The following is a 16,382-nucleotide window of genomic DNA, read 5'->3' on the forward strand; positions in this document are numbered from 1 at the left end:
GCAATAAATGTACATTTTTTTTAAATCTTTTTAAAGAACCCGATTTGGATTTTTTACTTATTCTAAAAGGAAGTCCGGACCTTCAAACGTTTTTTTACGAATATATCCCAATGAATTTGGTGACCGGTAAATGTGGATTTTCAGGATTTTTTTTCAATGGACCTATAGACCAGCAAACTAAAATTTCTTAGGATATTTTTCCAAAGACTTCGTGACCATTTGACTATATTTTTTCAAAGGACTTTTTGACCATAAAACTTGGACTTTTCAAGATATCATTCCAAGCACAATATTAGCCCAACCTAGATGTTTTTATCATTTTTTTAATGTTCCTGAAATTTTTAATGTTAAGGATCCAATGTGGATCTCTAATAAAATTTTGATATGATCCAATGTAAACTCTTGTAGAAATATTTTTTGAAGAAGCCAAAGTACATTTTTTAAGAATATTTTTCAAAGAACCTTTCGAACCATATATCCAAAAGAACCATATATCATCATTTAGATTAGCAATCATACACTTTTAAAATAATTTTCCAAAGATCCTTTTGACGATCATCCCTGGAAATTTTACCCAAAGAACGCATATTTTTTGAAACATTCTAAACAAAACCTTTAGAACAATAGGGGGAACAATTTGAAAATATTTTCTAATTTTTGAAAAAAAATCATAATTTTTTTTCAAAGGTTTACTTTTCACAGGACTGATTTTTAAAGAATATTTTCTAAAGTTCCAAGAGGTTATCGATTTAAAGAAATTTTTCTGAAAATGTGTCCAAAAATTTAAATAAACATGAGTTATATGTTTAAAAATTCTAATGATTTTTTTCTTTTAATTTTATTGGGAATGAAATGTTTAAGAAAATATTTCAATCTGCATTTTTCGGAAAACTACACAACGTCTCTTTCTCCCTTTCAATCCGTCAAATATTCATATTCCCCCTTGGCCTTTTTCGTCTGGAAATTCTCTCGCATCTCCTTTAGACCGGAATCATCGAGCAATTTTCCAGCCTCCTTCTCCTCCACTGTCAACACCCCATTCTCCGAATAATTTTCCAAAAATTGTGAAAAATAATCAAAGAACTGCATAGCCTTTTTACGGCAACGACATTTCACTTCATAGAACTCTTTGGCGATTTGTTGAAATTCTTCGAGATTTTTTTGGACCTCATCATAGTCGGGTGATTTTGGGAGCTGTGGTAGAACTTTTCCAATGATCTCCACCATTCGACCGGCATTTTCTTTGGTCTCATCCAACACTGAACGTATGTGGGTGCGTTCAGCACTTGTCAAGATGTCACCCGGGGAGCTGGGGGCAGCGTGGAGGGACTAGAAAAAAAAACGTTTTTTTTTTTTTCATAAATGCCACACAACCAAAACTACGCATACCTGGCATAGGACCGTAAAAATGACAGCGAAATAAAATAAATTTAACATTTTTTCCACTACACTTCCTGAAACGTCAATCGAAAATATTCCGTTTTTCTATATTTCTCTATGAGTTTTATATGAAATTGTAATGTTTTCAATATTTTCTTATCATTTCTAATCACCTGACTCGGAAAAAAAATGTTTCAAAGCTTAAAAAATTCTAGAGATAAGAAAAAATCGATTTCTACCTTTGAGGTCTGAGCTAATATTTCAATACTGACATTTTAAGTATTCAGAAACGTCATGGTCCCATGAAATTTTCCATTGAAGAGGACAGTTCCATCTGCTTAGATTTTATTTCAGAATGAGAGGTCACACCTGATTGACTTTTCTTTAAGAAAAGATAATTTGGATATTTTCTTAATTAAAAAAATTTTCAAAAATTAATTTCAATTTTTTTTAATTTTTTTTGGATAATTTCTTAATTAAAAAAATTTTCAAAAATTAATTTCAATTTTTTTTATTTTTTTTCACATTGAAAAAAACAACAACAACAAAAACATGTGTATAAAAATATTTTCACATAATTTAGTCGAATATCAAGTGGGTGGTGGGCGTATGATTTGTTTTTGTCCAACACTACCAAATTGCGAGACAAGTCCAAATAACCAAAACAAAAACAAAATTACAACAACAAAAACAATAGCCTTGAATATTTCAGCATGTTGGCCACAAAATATATGGGTGCGTACGCACTCTTCGGGACATTTGGACACCAAAAAAAAATCATCCAATTTTATTGAGGAAAACCGGCATTTATCACTTGGATCGCCAGAAGCACCAAAAAAATAAGTTTTTTTTTTCAAAATTTTATGGAATATTTGGGAATGTGGCGAATTGGCGCTAATTTTTATTTTTAATTTTATGACAGTGATAGCATCCATTCTACACTTACCAATTGTCGTATAGATGGTACTGCAGAAAAACATGGCATTCCAAAAGGACCAGGTTTTTTGGGGCGCTGCCAGTTCCTCCAGAGTCTTGTTATTGTTCAGCAAAGATTCCACGCCCGCCTGATGATCTCGCAGCGTTCGTATCAGCTGGCCATTAAACTCTTTGGGACTGTACTATAAGAAATGGGGAGGAATTTGTTATTCTAAATTAGTTAAAAAGGAGGAAGAGGATTAAGGGAAATGAGAGGAGGGGTGCACCTAATATTACCTTTCTCGTTTCATGATCCTCGGCCAGGCGACGCATGGCATTAAATAGTTGCTTCTGTTCCTCGTGGGTATTGATGTGGGCCAATTCTTCTTGTCTACCTGAAAGGGGAAAGGAGAAATAAATAAAAATGTTGGAAAATAAAAAATAAAACTAAAAACAAAAAAAAATATTTTTTTTTTTCATAAAAGAAATTTAAAAAAATAATTATAAAATTACATTTTCTCAATAATTTCTGCGAAAATCCAGAGGATTATAAAAGAAGAGCTAAAAAAAGAAAATACATGCATAGGCGTTTTGAAAGTTTACAACGCAGCGCAAGTTCCCCCCTCTGCCACACTTTTGGAAATTTCCGGATTTAAGATTTCTTGAAATTAGTATATTTTAGGTATTTAGTATCTTTGGCATTATTGCAGATCACAATATGAGGATTATTTTAGTTTAAAATTTTAACCCACAATTAAGTCACCAAAGTGGAATTTGTGATCCCTTTTTCAAAATATGGTTAAAAACTTCCTTTAAACGGTATCGTAGCAAGTCAAAATATTTTACAAAATTATTTGTCATGAAATTCTACTATAGATCCTAGAAGACATCAAGAATCTAGATCTTACCCAAACGCCAAGAATGATTTTATATTAAAGTGCTATTTTTGGGATAAAGCTGTACTTTGTGAGAGTTTTTGCGAAAATCTCCAACAAACGATCATTTAAGAAGAATGAATTTAAAGACCACTAGTAAGAAAGCAGTAAGTTCGGCCGGACCGAACATTGAATACCCTCCACCGTTTGGAAAGAAATTGGAAATTTCCCAAAAAAAAAAATAAAATCCGTTAAAAACTCTGTTAAAATCTTAAAAATAAAGAATATAGCCGTTATATTGAGTCTATACGAAGACGTGGACCTGCATAGGCAACATTTGTCACAAGTCATTACAATATTCAAATACGTAACTTAGAACTGGATTAGCAAATTTTGATTTGTTTTTTACGACTTCTGGACTATCACACGTGGAATTTTAAATAAAATTTTCTAAAATGCTTCCGCGCCATCAAACCTGGATTTTTAAGGACAATGTTATAAGTGATTTCGTGAAATTTTTAAGAAATTTTTTTCTAGAGGTCCATCAAACGTGGATTTTTAAGAAAATTTCTCTAAAGGTGTTTTTGTTTTGCCATCAAACGAGGAGTTTGCTAAAGGACTTCTGGAACCACAATTACAATTTTTTAAGGGACCTTTTTTCCATCGAACGTGTCTTTTTCTCAATATGTTCCCAAGTTCTGGACTCTTAACAATGTGGACTTGTTAAGATTATTTTTCAAAGGATCTTTGGGCACCAAATTCGATTTTTTACGGATATAAGAACATATTTCAAAAAAAAAAATACAAAAAATCTAGAACTCATTGAAAGATTTCTAGATTTTTATTATTTTTTTTTTTTTTTTGGAATACTTTCTAAGATATTCCTGGCCATGAAAAGAAATTTTTTAATAGACTTCTGAAGAAGCAAATGTGGATTTTTACCATACCTTTAACCATATAGCTACAAAGTGTATATATCATTTGATACGTCCAATATGTGTCTCATCTAATTAACGATTTTGGACACCAAAAAGACTGAATGAAATCCGTATCAGGACATTTTGCGTTCAAAAGGTAAACAAATTTAAAATAATTTACATAATAAAAAATAAGCTAGTAAAAAAAGTCCTTAAGTCGGGCGGGGCCGACTTTAGGGTAGGGTATCATCTACACCACTTTGCTAATTTAGTAGAGCTCCAAATAACAATTAAAAGATTTTATGGGAGAATTCAATCATATACTCTATGATTACATTTATAATTTAAAGTTCAAAGGACTAAATATGCCGAAGCATTTGTATCTTTTAAATTCGGACTTGTATTGCCCATTTGGTGCAAAATTAATTTGAAGTCAGATAAAGATATATATGAGAGCTATATCCAAATCCGAACCGCTGTCGATAAAATTTGGCAAATATATTTGTGAGCTGTATTTAATATATATTTCCCTGAATATCGTTGTTACGGAGTGCATATTACGGCTGTGTGTAACAAATATGACGAATCGGATGAACAATATATATGGGAGCTATGGCTATATATGAACCAACCTTTACCAAATTTGACATACTAGCTTCTAGACTCAATTCGGTCGTAAGTGCCAAATTCCATCCCATTTGGGCAAATATTAAACGTTTGGTGTACAATAAAATGCAAATCTGACGAAGTTATACATAGCTTCTATATCCAAATCTGAACCAATCTCGATAAAATTTAGCAAATGTATTTCTGAGCTGTATTTCATATACTTCCCCAAATATTGTTGTTATAGAGTGCATATCACGGCTGCGGAGGACAAAAATAACAAATCGGATGAACAATATGCATGGGAGCTATAACTACATCTGAACCGATTTTGATTAAATTTGGCATACTTATTTTCAGGCCTAATTTGGTTGTATGTGCAAAATTCCATACTATTCGGACTGATATTACACGTTACGAGCACAATAAAAGGCAAATCGGACGAAGATATATATGGGAGCTATATCTAAATTTTGACCGATTATCTTTCAATTTCAATACGGTTCGTCCTTGGGCCAAACAAATGATCTGTGCAAAATTTCATCTGAATCGGGCAATAAATGCGACCTGTACTTTGTTTACAAAAATACATGGACAGACGGACGGACGGACTGACATGCATAAATCGACTCAGAATGTGATTCTATGCAGTTCATCAAAAGGAACGTTTCCTTTTTCCTGTTTTTTGCAAATGCACAAACACATAATACCCCGACCACCTTGTTGTGTAGGGTATAAATATTGTTTTTTTTTTTTTTCCTTTTTTTGTCAAAAATTTCCTAGGTTTTAAACAAAAATTTGTTGATTGATAAACGAATTTACGTTTCTCCTAATTTTTTTCTTTAAAAAAAATAATATAAATATAATAATTCAAATAACCTACAATTCAAAAAAAATATTTTTTTACGTAATAATTTCTTTTAAATAAAAAGAAAATGAAGACCAAAAAAGTTTTATAAAACAAATTTTAGCATAAAAACGGAGGCTTAAAAAATTGTATATAAATTCAACAAGTTTGGTTTTTTTATTTTTTAAAATTAAATGAATGGGTATTTTTAAAACTTATTTTTTATTTTATTTTTTATAATTTTTTTTATTTTATTTTTTTATTTTTTTATATTTTAAATTATAAAAACGTGATTGTGACTTTTTTAAAAATTAATATATTATTTAAGTTCAATAAATACGTAATTTTTTTATACCCTCCACCATAGTATGGAGGGTATATTATCTTTGTCATTCCGTTTGTAACTCCTCGAAATACTCATGTCAGACCCAACAAAGTATATATATTCTTGATCAGCGTAAAATTCTAAGTCGATTTAGCGATGCCCGTCTGTCTGTCTGTCCGTCTGTCTGTTGTAATCACGCTATCTTTCGAATGAATTGAGATAGATGGCTAAAATTTTGCTCACGTGTTTATTTTTCCAGTATGCAGGTTAAGTTCGTAAATGGGCCATGTAGGTCCACGTTTTCATATAGCCCCCATATAACGGCACCTCCCTATATTCGGTATTTTGATGATTTTAGCGACATTATTCACCGGAATTGTTTCAAAATTGGTATTTGAAGTTCGTAATGAATACTACAGTCTAAGATAGAAAATTGTCTGCGCAAGTCCATGTCTTCGTATAGCCCCCATACAACGGTACCTCCCGATATTCGGTATTTTGATGATTTTAACGACATTATTCACGGGAATTGTTTCAAATTTGGTATTTCCAGGTCCAGGTCTTCGTATAGGCCCCATATATCAGTACCTCCCTATATTCGGTATTTTCATGATTTTAGCGACATTATTCACCGGAATTGTTTGAAAATTGGTATTTGAAGTTCGTAATGAATACTACAGTCTAAGATAGAAAATGTGCAGGTGCAGATTCACGTCTTCTTGTAGCCGCCATGCAGGTCCATGTCTTCGTGTAGCCCCCATGTAACGGTAACTCCCGATATTCGGTACTTTGATGATTTTAGCGACATTATTCACCGATTTTTTTTTTAAGTTTCGGATTTGAATATTGTAATGGCTTATGACAAGAGTTACCTATGCAGGTCCATGTCGTCGTATAAACCCTAATATAACAGCTACATTCGGTATTTTTAATATTTTAACCGAATTTTTAATGGATTTTATTGTTTTTGAGAACTGCCAAATTCGTTCCAAATGGTGGGGGGTATTCAAAGTTCGGCCCGGCCAAACTTACAGCTTTTGTACTTGTACTTGTTCTTTTTTTTTTGTCAAAAAAATTCCATATATAAGAAGTCCTTGAGACAATTTCCATAAATATTTAATTTTTTTTTAATTCCATCGATTTATAAAAAAAGTTAATTGATTGATAAACCAATTTCTTTCTCCTAAAATTCCTAAAATAAAAATTCAAGTAACCTAAAATTCAAAAAAAAAAAATATTTTTAAAATAATATTTTCTTTCAAACAAAGTTATTTAAAGAAAAAACTTTAATAATATGTTTTAAAAACATTTTTTAACATAATAACGGAGACTTAAAAAATACTGTTTATATAAATTCAACAAGAGCGGATTTTTTTATTTATTTTTTTTTTTTAAATTAATTTAATTTGTTTTCAACCCCAAGCAAACGTATTTTTTGATTAACTTTAACTTTTTGTAAAAAAAATTAAAAAAAATTGTTTTTTCATTGATAAACACATTTATGTTTCTCTTCTGAAGAAAAAAAAAAAAAAACATAAAATTGATGAGAACATTGAATGAACATCATTAAGATTGAGAACAAATAAGACGAACGACTGCCTGCCAGCCAGTTAGCCAACCAACCAGCCTCCCGGAACATGGAAATCAATCTTCTTTGCCATTTCCATCCGATTGATTGTTGAATTGTTTACGCCAATTTAAACGATTGTTTTGAAAATGTTTTGAATGAAGATACAAACTATAGTTCCATTAAATTCCGAAATCCCATTGCGTTTGGACTCTTGAGAATTTATGTTCCCAAAAAAAATAAAACCCTCTCTACGTACCAGCAATTGAATTTTAGTTTATTTCGAAAATCAATTTTTTTAATATTCCCACAATTAATGGGGAATTTTTTATTTCAAATTGCGTTTGTAAATTTTGTTTAATTTTAATAATGGTTGGGTGGTAGGTTGGTTGGTTGGATGCTTCTCATTTGTTTTGTTTGGAAATCAGTTTTAATTTATGACATTTCCCTGGCAACATGTTGTCTGGAATCTCGGTGGAACAAAAAAAAGTGTTGGAAATTAAAAAAAAAAAAAAATGATTTCTAGAAAGATTTTGGAGGGTCATCTTGAGTTTTTATTTTCAAAATTTTCTATTAACAGAAGGTTCTTCCATAGGGTTTTTTTGAAGAGAAGTCCTTCCATGGGACTTCTATGGGGAATATTATGGGACTTCAATAGCGAAAAGACATTTCAGAGGCATCTCGGTAAGGGTTTCCACGTGTCTTCTATGAAAAAAAAAATCATCCTCGTCTTTTATGGACAGAAGACGTTCCATTAATAGTTGACTTATTCCAAAATTCCCAAAATCACTTTTTGTCCCACTGTTCTAATATCATTTCCAAAAACTTTGGCCCTGATTTATTTGTTTGTTTCCTTTTGATATGCATTTTGTTTGTTTGTTTGTAAAACATTTTGAATGCCAAAAAACGCATTAAATTCCATATTTTACATTTACCGAGACCAACCCCCCTCTCCCCTCCTCCTTACCAACCAACAACTGACATCATGGATGCGATTTTTAGTTTATAAATCCACTTAAACTAATATTATATAGAGATTTGCCTGGAAATTTATGGGATTATTTTGGTCATTGCAACCAAGCCAACATCACCACTAAGTGAAGGTCAAGGTCGTATACGGAATAATCTGCCATGGCATTACTAAAAAGTGGAACGACCAAGAGACCGACTGGCTGGCTGGCATGACTTGCAGTGAAAGTAATAGTTTTTTTTTTTGTTCTGCTTTGTGTTAGGCTGATGAAACGCACAATAAGAGAGAGTGCTAGTTCTCTGACCCCTTTTTTGGAATTAAATTATTTGAACTTGACACAAAATGGCATGAACTGAAATCGGAACTTTGTAAACACACACACACAAATAAATCATATAATGGAATAAATTTTTGGATGTGGGTTTATATGGAAAAAGGGTGTAAGCAGCAGAAGTTTCGGAGGAATTGAAAAAAATAAATAAACAACAACAACAAAAATAAATAAAAAAAAATCACTTGGACAATTTTTACAGTCGATTAATTATATTAGGGTTTATCACCTATAGATTCTACAGTTGAATTGAAAGAAAGTCTCGAAATCCTCTATAATTTTAAAGCGAGGATAAATATTTTGATTCATGGACATATTTTCCAACAGATGAATCCTAGATTTAACGATCAACGCTCATGTCTTCGCCCTTCATTCCATTGCACTATGGTTGCAAAATATATTTTTTCCGACCTAGGATTGATAGGAAATTTACAATGTAGCAAATTTGTATGAGATCGGATACTCCCTTTGAGAATAATAGTGTGCATAGACAGGCGAGTCCCAAATGTCCTGAAACGTGTCTCGGTCAAAGGTACTCAGAGTCTACAACCATTAATTCGATGAGGAAAAACATGTACTCTATGTATGACATATATGACCCATGTTATAAAAAACTACATTAGGTGACCCAGAAGTCCCTTAGAAAATATTCTTAAATAATCTAAGTTTTATGGCCAAAAGTTTCCTTAGAATTATTTTTCTCAAACCCAAATTTGATGTCCAAGAAGCCTTTTAAAAATTTTTCTAACAAAGTTTACCCATGATTTTTCAGAAAATGTTCCATAATTATTTTCATTGGATGACCAAGAAATCCTTTTTGAGAAAATTTTCCCTTGAAATCAAATTTAGTTGGTCCAAAAGTCCTTAAGAAATTTTTCTGTAAAAACTCTACATGGTCAAGAAGTTCTTCAGAAAACTAACCTGGAAAACATTTAATGCTCCATAAGTACTTTAGAAAATTTTCAAAGAGTCCTTCAGAAATTGTTCTAAAAAATCCACGCTTGATTTCCCAAAAGACCTTTGGAACATTTTTTTTTAAAAATGAAACTTTTGATAGTCCAGAAAATTATCTAATAAACATTTTTAATATCATTTGAAAAATATTGAAAATCTAAGTGTAAAAATAAAAAAATTAGCCTTTGACGGTCCAGAAATTCTTTAGAAATTTTTCCCTAAAAATTCACATTTTTTGGTTTAGATGTCCTTTAGACATTTAAAGCTTCTTAAGAAAATTTTCTGATATTCAACTTCAGGAGTCCTTAATAAAATATTCCTAAAAAGTCAAATTTAGATGGATAAATGGTCATTTGAAAAATATTGGTCTGAGAGTCCTTTGAAAAATATTCTTAAAAAAATTATTTAATAATACTCTTAAAAATCCAAGTTTGTTAAGCTTAAAGACCTTTGAAAATATTCTTAAAAGTTCACGTGTGATGCACTGAATGTGGTTTGAAAAATATTTTTAAAAAATTTATGCTTGATGTCCTAAAGGTCATTTGAAAAAAATATTACATTTGGAACGAATTTGGAAATAAAATCCTGAAAAAATTTTGGTAAAATTCTAAAAATACGGAATATTGCCGTTAAATTGGTGCCTATACGACGTGGACCCACACAGGCGTTATTTGTCATGAGTCATGACCAAATTCATATTCGGAACTTGAAATAAACGCGAATAATGTAGCTAAAATCATCAAAGTATAGAATATAGGGAGATACCGTTATATCGGAGCTGTGCGAAGACCTGAACCTGCGTAGACAATTTTTTGTCATATTCTGTACCATCCATTACGAACTTCAAATACGACATTTCAAACAACTTCGGTGAGTATTGTACCTAAACTCGTCAAAATACCGAATATAATGAGGTACTGATATATGGGGCCTATACGAAGACCTGGACCTGCATAGACAATTTTCTGTCACAGACTGGAGTTTCCATTACGAACTCTAAATGCGTAATTTGAAAAAAATTTGGTGAATGAAGACTCTAAACTCATCAAAATACCGAATATAAGAAGGTACCGTTATATGGGGGCTATACGAAGACGTGAACCTGAACAGACAAATTTCTGTCTTAGGCTGTAGTATTCATTGCGAACTTCAAATACCAAATTTTGAACAATTCCTATCAATAATGTCGCTAAAATCATAAAAATACCAAATATCGGGACGTACAGTTATATGGGGGCTATACGAAGACGTGGATCTGCACAGACAATTTTCTGTCAAAGGCTATAGTATTCATTACGAACTTCAAATACCAAATTTGAAACAATTCCGGTGAATAATGTCGCTAAAATCATCAAAAAACCGAATATCGGGAGGTACCATTATATGGGGCTATATGAAAACGTGGACCTACATGGCCCATTTACGAACTTAACCTGCCTACTGTAAAAATAAACCTGTGTGCAAAATTAGCCTTTTATCTCAATTCGTTCGAAAGATAGCGTGATTACAACAGACAGACAGACAGACAGGCATACGGACAGACAGACAGACGGACATGGCTAAATCGTCTTAGAATTTTACGCTGATCAAGAATATATATACTTTGTTGGGTCTGACATGAGTATTTCATGAGTATTAATATACCCTCCATAGTATGGTGGAAGGTATAAAAAAATCAACGTTTGACGGTCCAGAAATTCTTTAGGATTTTTTCCCTAAAAATCCACATTTGTTGGTTTAGAAGTCCTTTAGTCATTTTTCTTTAAAACTTCATAAGAAAATTTTCTGATATTGGTTCAGGTGTCCTTAAGAAAATATTACTAAAAAGTCAAATTTAGATGGATAAATGGTCATTTGAAAAACATTGGTCTGAGAGTCCTTTGAAAAATATGCTTAAAAAAATCTTTAATAATACTCGTAAAAATCCAAGTTTGTTGATCTTAAAGCCCTTTGAAAAAATTCTTAAAAGTCCACGTGTGATGCACTGAATGTGCTTTTGAAAAATATTTTTAAAAAAATCATGTTTGATGTCCTAAAGATCATTTGAAAAGTATTAAAAAAAACAAAAGTTTAAAGGTCTTTTGAAAAATATTATCGTCGCAAGATCCATTGCAGAAATTCCTAAAAAATCAACACTTGATTGACTCAATATCCTTAGAAAAATACTCATAAAAATATGTTAAAAAATTAAAGTTATCACGGTTCTTTGTAAATTTCACTAAAGTCCCCTAGAATATGCCCTTAAAAAAACCAACATTAATGGCCTAAAATCCTCAAGAAAAGATCCTTAAAAATTCATGTTTCATAGTCCACAAGTATCTGAAAAAAAATTCTTTAAAAATCCACGTTTGATAAAAATCTCACTTTAAAATATGACCCTTATATGATGTGTAAACCAAACCTTAGAATCAGAAAACACAGTCCGCATAGGGCTTGCAATAGGAAAATGGTCATTTTGGAAAACGGAAATTCTGACCATAAAAGTGGGAATGAGGCTGACAAAAAAAGAAGACGAAATTAAGAGAATCCAGCGCCAGTAGAACTTTCTGGATTAAAGTTTTTCAATTTTTATGAGACAGAGAGAGAGAGAGAAAGAGGTGAAGGAGAGAGGCAGGTAAAGTCTGATCCAATTTAGAGAGGGAAAGAAATCTTCGATTAATATTAAGGTGGAATAATATGAGGATAATAGATAGGAATTGGACACGAATTTCATTAGGAATACATTTATGGTTTTAAGATCCCTTATAAAACATTCCTTCGCTTTAGGTGTAATTCTAGCATGATGTGTTAACTGGCCTGTTTAAATGAGACACCGCCTCCACATATGGTTTGCAACGGGGGAAATGGACGTTAGGGAGAATGGAAATTATGACCAGAATTTGGGAATGGCCCAGACAATGGAATTAAGAGGACCCACTGACCAGCAGAACTATTGGTGATTCAGTTTTGGCGATTTCGAGTGGCTATTAGAAAGAGTGAGAGAGAGGTAAAGGGTGTCCCAAAAAGCAAACCCACCTCTTTCCATTTGGCCAGGGTTGGAAATCGCTGTAACTGCCATATTGTGGCCATGGATGTGGCTAAAAACGAATTCCACAAAAAATGATTAAGATAGGATGAGATTTCAATATAGCTCCTCTATATAAACTTATATAGCCATAAAATTTAATTTAAAAGGTTTTTGTAACAAATGGTAAAATATAGGGTTGTGGCGGATTAGCTGTTGATTTAAAAATATATATTTTTTTGGGACAAACTAGTGTGCTTCCGTTTCGTGCGGAAAATAATTAAATGACGATAGACAATATGAAGCTGGAGTAATTTAAGGATTATACATAGGAGTTTGACATCGATTTTATCCGGTAACATTCTTCCCAAAAAGTGTTGCTTAAAAACCCAGAAGAGATCATGTTGGATAAAATGGAGATTGCACCACCTCCATTTTATCAATACATATAACTTTCTCTCTCGAAATTGGGGCACACTCTTTCCTCTCTCTCGCTATGGACATGAAATGGACAACGATTTCATCAGGAAACAAATTGATGTATGGCTTTAAAAGACCCAGAAAAGATCGGATTAAATTAAACTCTTAAATTAGGATTTCAATGGGTATCCAAACAATTCTTATTATAAATGAAAAAAGTTGTATATTCCAGAACTTCTAGAATGTAGAACTTTTTACTACGATAACCGATTTTCTCATTATGACGTAAAAGAATGGCAAAATTAGTAGATTCTTGTAGGTTCTGGAACAGAGCAAATATTTCTTAAATCATATGTTCTGTTCCAGAATTGCAGGAATGTAAAATTATTCACAAGAATAGCCTGTTTTTCCATTATGATATCATAGAAAAATTAAAATTCCATTAGGTTCTGGCAGGTTCTGGAAGAGAGCAGTACTGGGCATAATTTTCTTATTTTTTTTCCACGCCTCTAGCATCCCCAATAGAAAATGCTTTCCGCAAATCGCAATTCCGGCAGCATGCCTTGCAATGGGGCTTCAAGTTGAAAACGGTCGAATTAAAATAGCGGCCGTCCAACATGATCTTTTATAACTTAATTTTGGCAAATCGTGGTCCTTATGAGAGAGAGAGGAAGAGAGAGCTCCAATTTCGAGAGAGAATGTCATTTATGGCTAATAAACTAAATGATCTACCCCAAACAATATCTTCTATAACTTAAGTTTGGTAATTCGCGGTCCTTATGAGAGAGAGAGAGAAGGAGAGTGCTTCAAGCTCGAGAGGAAATGTCATTTTAGGCTAATATGTAGATGGAACCATCTCGGGATTATGAATATGATATGGACAGCGATTACATTAGGACGTTTTTCTAGCAATACAGACTTTTACATAACTCAATCTTGGTATTTCTTTATGAGGAAGAGACAGAGAGAGAGGGGAGGGGAGGGAGAAGATTATGTTAAATATCGAGAGAGATATTCATAAAATGAAGGAGGAGCAAACTCGGGATTAAAATTAAGAATTGAAAAGCGTTTTCATCAGCAAACTCTTTCACAAAAAAGTATAGCTTCCAGGTACCTGGAGATTCAAGATCCCCAAATCCTAACAGACAGAGAGACAGAGTGAGAGGGGGGGGGGAGGGTGTTCAATATCGAGAGAGATATTCATAAAATGAAAGAGGAGCAATCTCGGGATTAAAATTAAGAATTGAAAAACGTTTTCATCAGCAAAATCTTCCCCAAAAAAGTATAGCTTCCAGATACCTAGAGATTCAAGATCCCCGGATCCTAATAGACAGAGAGACAGAGAGAGGGGGGGGGGGGAGAGTGTGTTCAATATCGAGTGGGATATTCAAAAAATGAAAGAGGAGCAATCTTGGGATTAAAAATAGGAATTGAAAAGCGTTTTCATCAGCAAACTCTTCCCCAAAGAAGTATAGCTTCCAGATCCCTGGAGATTTAAGATCCCCGAATCCTAATAGATATAACTTCTGGAAAAGATTTATCATCGATTCTTTCAGGTTTTAAAAAGTAACAATATTTTTAAAAAAACATACTTAGAGCCTAAGTTTCTATTTTTCCACGCTTGTAGAGTGAATGTGTGCTAACGTTGGACTTACTTTCAACAGCCTTGAAGAGCAGCGCTCCGCCCACGGTGTACAGCGCCACCACGGTCAGCAGGAAGATGTGTGTAAACCATTTCTTGGACCATTTACTCAGCTTATTGTACATGCTAAAGGTGAATTTCTCACCAAAACTCATGCCCGATTTGGTGAAATCGACGAAGCCCTCAAACCCTTTGGCCATAAAATTGCCGGCCGCAAAGGGATTGGCATAGGGCGGCCAATATGGGGCTCCGGCCACGGAGGCTGTGCCATAAGTGCCGGTCTGTGCTGTAGGTGGCATTGAACCCATCGCTGAGCCATTACTGTTGGGAGGATTGCGAATGAGTATTCGAGGCGGACGATTGGCAAATCTGGAGGGCGGCGCTGGCGGTGGCGGCGATGATGATTGTGACATTGTGGTGTTGTTTTTTTTATTTTCTATGGAGATGTGATTTTTTCAGATCTTTTTTTTTTTTTTTTTTTTGAAGATATTATTTTTTTTTGAATTTCTTGTTTGTTTTTTTTTAATTTAAAAAAATAAATTTATGTTCCAATTTTTTTTTAATTTTTCTCCCAAATTATTTCCATATTATTTTTTATAATTTTTGTTTTTAAATAAAAAAAACACTTTTATTCAACTCATAATCACAGATTTCCTTTTCTTTTTCTCTCCAATTTTTTTATCTCAAAAAAATTATAACAAAATATTCCAAAATATTTTTTTTTGAAAATTCGTTCACTTATCAACCGCAAATTATGTGTCGATTTTTTTATTTAACGGCGACTTAAGTGCGTGTCAATGTGTGTGCGATTTTTTTTTTTTTTTGTCGAATTTCTTGTTCCACTATTCTACTTCGACGCGCTTGGTCCGTATCGTTCTTAAATGAAAATCAAACTGAAACAAAGTCGCCACTCGCCAAATTTTTGGCTGCTGGCTTTTTGCTCACCAGCAAACGATGAGGTTCATGATGATGATGATGATATTGTTGTTGTTAGTGATTTTTCCTGATAATTATGAAAATGATGACGACCCATGGAGACTGGCATGGCTTGTTGTTGTTCTTCATCTTCTTGTGTGTTAATCATTATATCGTCAAAAGATATATATATATATATATGTTCACCAGCCATATAAGTGAGTGACGTTATTGTCCGATTCTCTTCAGTTTGATGCCATTGATTTGATGGTTGATGGTGTTGATGATGAGATTTTCTTGCCAGAAAAAAAAAAAAACAAGAAATGAAAGGAAAAACGCAAAGAAAAGCGAAATGTGTTCCGAAGACCGGCAGCAGCACTTCCCTGCTTGCCTACCATTTTACTGTCGTCATCAGAGTGGATCCATGAGTTTCCATTTTACTCATCCGCCGCATTGAAGAAATTTCGGAACTGGAAGAAGTGCTTTTTGACCAAATCATCACCATCATCATCGGCAGCGGCAACATTGATTTCTCGATTCGGATTTGATTTGGTTAATATTTATTTTAAAACCCATGACCATTGTCATTAATTTGTTGTTGTTGTTGTTATTGTTATTTTTTATTCTCATTTCTAATAAAATTAAATATTTTATTTGTCCATCCGAAAATTTCCCAGAAAATCCACTGCTGCGACTAAAAAAAAAAAATAAATT

At 32.8% G+C, this 16,382-nt stretch overlaps 2 protein-coding genes across 2 annotated transcripts; both read right to left on the minus strand.

Annotated features, from left to right (window-relative positions):
* Positions 1-798: 798 nt before the first annotated feature.
* LOC101889169 (uncharacterized) lies at positions 799-1,498 on the minus strand. Its single transcript, XM_005179476.4, has 2 exons — positions 1,390-1,498; positions 799-1,329 (listed from the first exon to the last, which is right to left on the minus strand). Exons 1-2 carry the CDS (start codon positions 1,435-1,437, stop codon positions 916-918), a joined length of 462 nt encoding a protein of 153 aa, XP_005179533.1. The 5' UTR covers positions 1,438-1,498; the 3' UTR covers positions 799-915.
* An 840-nt stretch (positions 1,499-2,338) lies between these two features.
* LOC101890529 (uncharacterized) lies at positions 2,339-15,203 on the minus strand. The gene is made up of 3 exons (XM_011292588.3): positions 14,767-15,203; positions 2,593-2,690; positions 2,339-2,493 (listed from the first exon to the last, which is right to left on the minus strand). Exons 1-3 carry the CDS (start codon positions 15,164-15,166, stop codon positions 2,479-2,481), a joined length of 513 nt encoding a protein of 170 aa, XP_011290890.1. The 5' UTR covers positions 15,167-15,203; the 3' UTR covers positions 2,339-2,478.
* Positions 15,204-16,382: the final 1,179 nt, after the last annotated feature.

The sequence above is a fragment of the Musca domestica genome, unplaced genomic scaffold, assembly GCF_030504385.1.
Source record: "Musca domestica strain aabys unplaced genomic scaffold, Musca_domestica.polishedcontigs.V.1.1 37, whole genome shotgun sequence".
NCBI lineage: Eukaryota > Metazoa > Arthropoda > Insecta > Diptera > Muscidae > Musca > Musca domestica.

Bases quoted from the DNA above. Each gene is read 5' to 3' on its own strand.
- LOC101889169 (XM_005179476.4), bottom strand. From the start codon at position 1,437: ATGTTAAATTTATTTTATTTCGCTGTCATTTTTACGGTCCTATGCCAG. The intron at 1,330-1,389 runs GTATGCGTAGTT...TTTTTTTTCTAG, and splicing joins TTTTTACGGTCCTATGCCAG to TCCCTCCACGCTGCCCCCAG.
- LOC101890529 (XM_011292588.3), bottom strand. From the start codon at position 15,166: ATGTCACAATCATCATCGCCGCCACCGCCAGCGCCGCCCTCCAGATTT. The intron at 2,691-14,766 runs GTAAGTCCAACG...TTCCCCTTTCAG, and splicing joins GCTCTTCAAGGCTGTTGAAA to GTAGACAAGAAGAATTGGCC.